The 3,108-nt window shown below is 37.0% G+C and overlaps 1 protein-coding gene across 1 annotated transcript in view; it reads left to right on the top strand.

The window, feature by feature from the left end:
- The window catches only part of ptprua (protein tyrosine phosphatase receptor type Ua), a 502,564-nt gene that overhangs the window by 451,165 nt on the left and 48,291 nt on the right, over window positions 1-3,108 (top strand). Inside the window, exon 22 of the mRNA XM_037693627.1 lies at window positions 2,049-2,085. Coding sequence (XP_037549555.1) covers window positions 2,049-2,085 — 37 coding nt within the window. The remainder of the gene's footprint in view (window positions 1-2,048; window positions 2,086-3,108) is intronic.

Raw genomic sequence — 3,108 nt, 5'->3', positions numbered from 1 at the left:
AGCCCCCCAGGCCTTGCACATGGATCATAACATGAGTAAAGCTGCAGCAGAGCAGAGAGGAGACAGTTTGATCAGTCAGTGTCACTCAGGTCGAATTAGTCCTCGGGCTCTGGATCCTTCACTTGTCAGTGGTGCTTTGATCAGCCGCCCAGGCTGCATGGACAAAGTTTTAGCTCAATATCTGTAGAAATGACTGAAATATTTATATTTTTGTCTTTGCTAACATCCTGAAGCTGTGTTGACCATACTTAAGTTGACTTCAAAAGATAAGTTGCAGATGTTCTTCAGGTATTTTACTAACAGAAACAATGTTATCTGCAGTATGTCCTGATGCATGTTCAATAATCCATGTAGAAAAAAAAAAAACTACACGGCAAATTTAATCATCCTATCATCAACTCATCAATCAAATAGGCCACACAAGGAAGTAGGAAGATTTTTTCAAACCAGGTTTAATCCTTGCAAGGAGGTACAGCATTGAAAACAGGCATACAAGATGTTATACAAAGCCATGTTCACAAGGTCTGTCCATGGACAACGAGTTAGGATCAGCTAAAATACCCGTTATCAACAGAAGCGAGGTCAAGACGACCTCTGCTTCACAGCTCACAGTTGTTGAAGGTGTCAGAGTTTATCGGTTGTCAGGCTCCTCTCAGAGTAGACAGAGACTCTCTTGACTTCACATTTATGGTTCTATATTAATTTAACATTAGTGAATGAAAACATCCATGACCTTTACATAACTTCCCCCATCAGTTAAGTCGGGTCCTCTGGACGGATTCTTCTTCTTGAAACATTTCATCTTTTATCCAAAATACTTCTTCAGTCTGTGACCCTGCAGTAAACTCAGTCTTATAAATAATACATTATCATAGTGGGTCAGCCATTTTGTTTCTAAAAGTCAGAACTAGCTAATCGCATGTAAAAGGAGGACCATCAGCCTAAAGATGGGTCGCGAGAGCCCAAACAGTTGGTAACGACCAATTGAGTTGAAGAAGTCTTTTGGATAAAAGACGAAATGTTTTAACAAAAAAGAATCCGTCCAGAGAACATGACTCAACCTTGTTAGAGATATAGGTACCACTTTACAACACGGTTCCCCTTATAGATGCTAATAAATAAATAATAAATACGTTATTAATTATTCTATAAACACTTTATAAATCATTAATAACTGCTTATTATGCAATAATTAAGGGTGACAGAGACAAAACTGACCAGTTTCTTGCCAAAAAGTGAGACAAATCTGTTCACCTATATATTTCATCTAGAGTTGTTGTATTAAACATTTCAGACTAAGTTACTACCTTGTAAGCCCAATAAGAATTTGTAAACCTATTATTTTAAGGATATTGTATAGTACTTTATCATTGTATTATAAGTAACTACAACTAATATTATGAACAGATTTGGCTCACTATTTGGCAAGAAACTGGTCAGTTTTGTCTCTTTCTTGCCCATAATTAATGCATAATAAACAATTATTAATGGTTTATAAGGTGTTTATAGAGGCATTAACAAATCTATAAACTACTTATTAGCCATCTATAAGGGGAGCCTTATTGTAACGTGGTACTGAGTTATCTTAATTAGTTAATGGCAAAGTTTTTAAAGCAAAATTTGTATAGTTAGCTCGTAGAGCATGTGTTGTGAATCATTCTCAGCTACTACTACATTTTTTTAACTCAACATCTTTAAGATTGAATCAGTTCTAAGTATCTCTGTGTTTGATAATGTTGCTAAGCTTTGTTAGCCATCTTGAATTAGATAGACTCAAGCAGTTAATCATTTGCAAATTTACTTTTATTGATTAGTTTCTGAGAGCTTCAAATTTAACCAGTGGTTTGTGAGATATTTTGCTAACACAACATAGTTATCATATCTGTAAGGAGGATTACGCAAGTGTGATTGTTCAGAGTTGTCTTCTAAAGGCCGTTGAAAGAAATGAGAGTGAAATGGGATAGATGAGAGGGTTGAAATGAGAGTTAGTCCTATGATATTAACTCTTACATCTTTTTCTTACTGTTTTCCTGCTTTCTGTTCCACAGGGTTATCAGCGATCAAACCACTTCATTGCCACTCAAGGTGAGTGTACAGTTCAGTTTGTGTGTGGCTAAAAGCTAACTTTACTCAAATGAGTGTGTTGAATTATTAACCCACATGCAGCTTGTGTTGCATCATGATCACATCTGGATTTCCACAGTAAACAGTCACTTTCCCAAAACTGCTAGAAGCGCTCCCACAAGGATTGCCTGTAACTGTCAGAGACCGTACTGTTGCTGACTGTCGTCATCTGGAAAGTTCTGCTTTTGTGTTTCCCCTCCCTTCCATCTGTATGTGTGGCCTTGAGCTTCTCTGATGTCAGTTGATGCACTACATCTGCCGTGTTCCCTCGAGCAACACCCAAAGAGAAAGAGACAAGAAGAAAGAGAGCAAGACGTGTGCCTTTATTCTCCACCGACTCTGATCGTGTTTACTCACTGACTGTGTTTTTCGCTTGCTAATCCCTTCTGATTTCTTCCCATCTTCACTTTGGTCTCAGTTCTGTCACTCCTCAAAAGTAGCGACAGAAGAGGATGCTCTGTCTCGTTCACATTTTGCTCTTTTTTCACACTTGGGGTGCAGGGAGCTTGTTCAGGAAAACAAGTGCTCCAACAGGCCTTTTCAAGTCAGAGTGAAATTTTAATTTGACTTAAAGCAGCTGTAGATTGTCAAAGTTTGTTCCACTGTTGACATGGTGCTTCATAACCAACAAATGTAGCCACACAAACAGCTGTTTGCATTCATTTCAGCACCATTTCACCAGTCATGATCCAAAAAATTCAGCCACAAGTAAAACAGTCTGCACTGTGGAAAATATCAACAAAACAGGGCAGAACAATTTGCTCATACATCAATATTTTATTTACAACAGAACATAGTAAACATTAAATTATGAAAATAAAAAAAATTGCAATTTTGAACACAAAACACATGTTCTTGAATTTTATGGGAACAACACATCTAAAAACAAGTTAGTAAGAGGCAAAACAAAAGCTGTAAAAGGAAGTGGTGTGAATAAGAAATGACTAGAGAATTTTGTATCTAATTAGCTTAAGTCTTATATAT

This window comes from Nematolebias whitei, chromosome 19 (genome assembly GCF_014905685.2).
Source record: "Nematolebias whitei isolate Nwh7 chromosome 19, NemWhi1, whole genome shotgun sequence".
Classification (NCBI taxonomy): domain Eukaryota; kingdom Metazoa; phylum Chordata; class Actinopteri; order Cyprinodontiformes; family Rivulidae; genus Nematolebias; species Nematolebias whitei.
The sequence above is the reverse complement of the archived record's forward strand: the minus strand, read 5'-3'. Positions and strand labels throughout refer to the sequence as shown.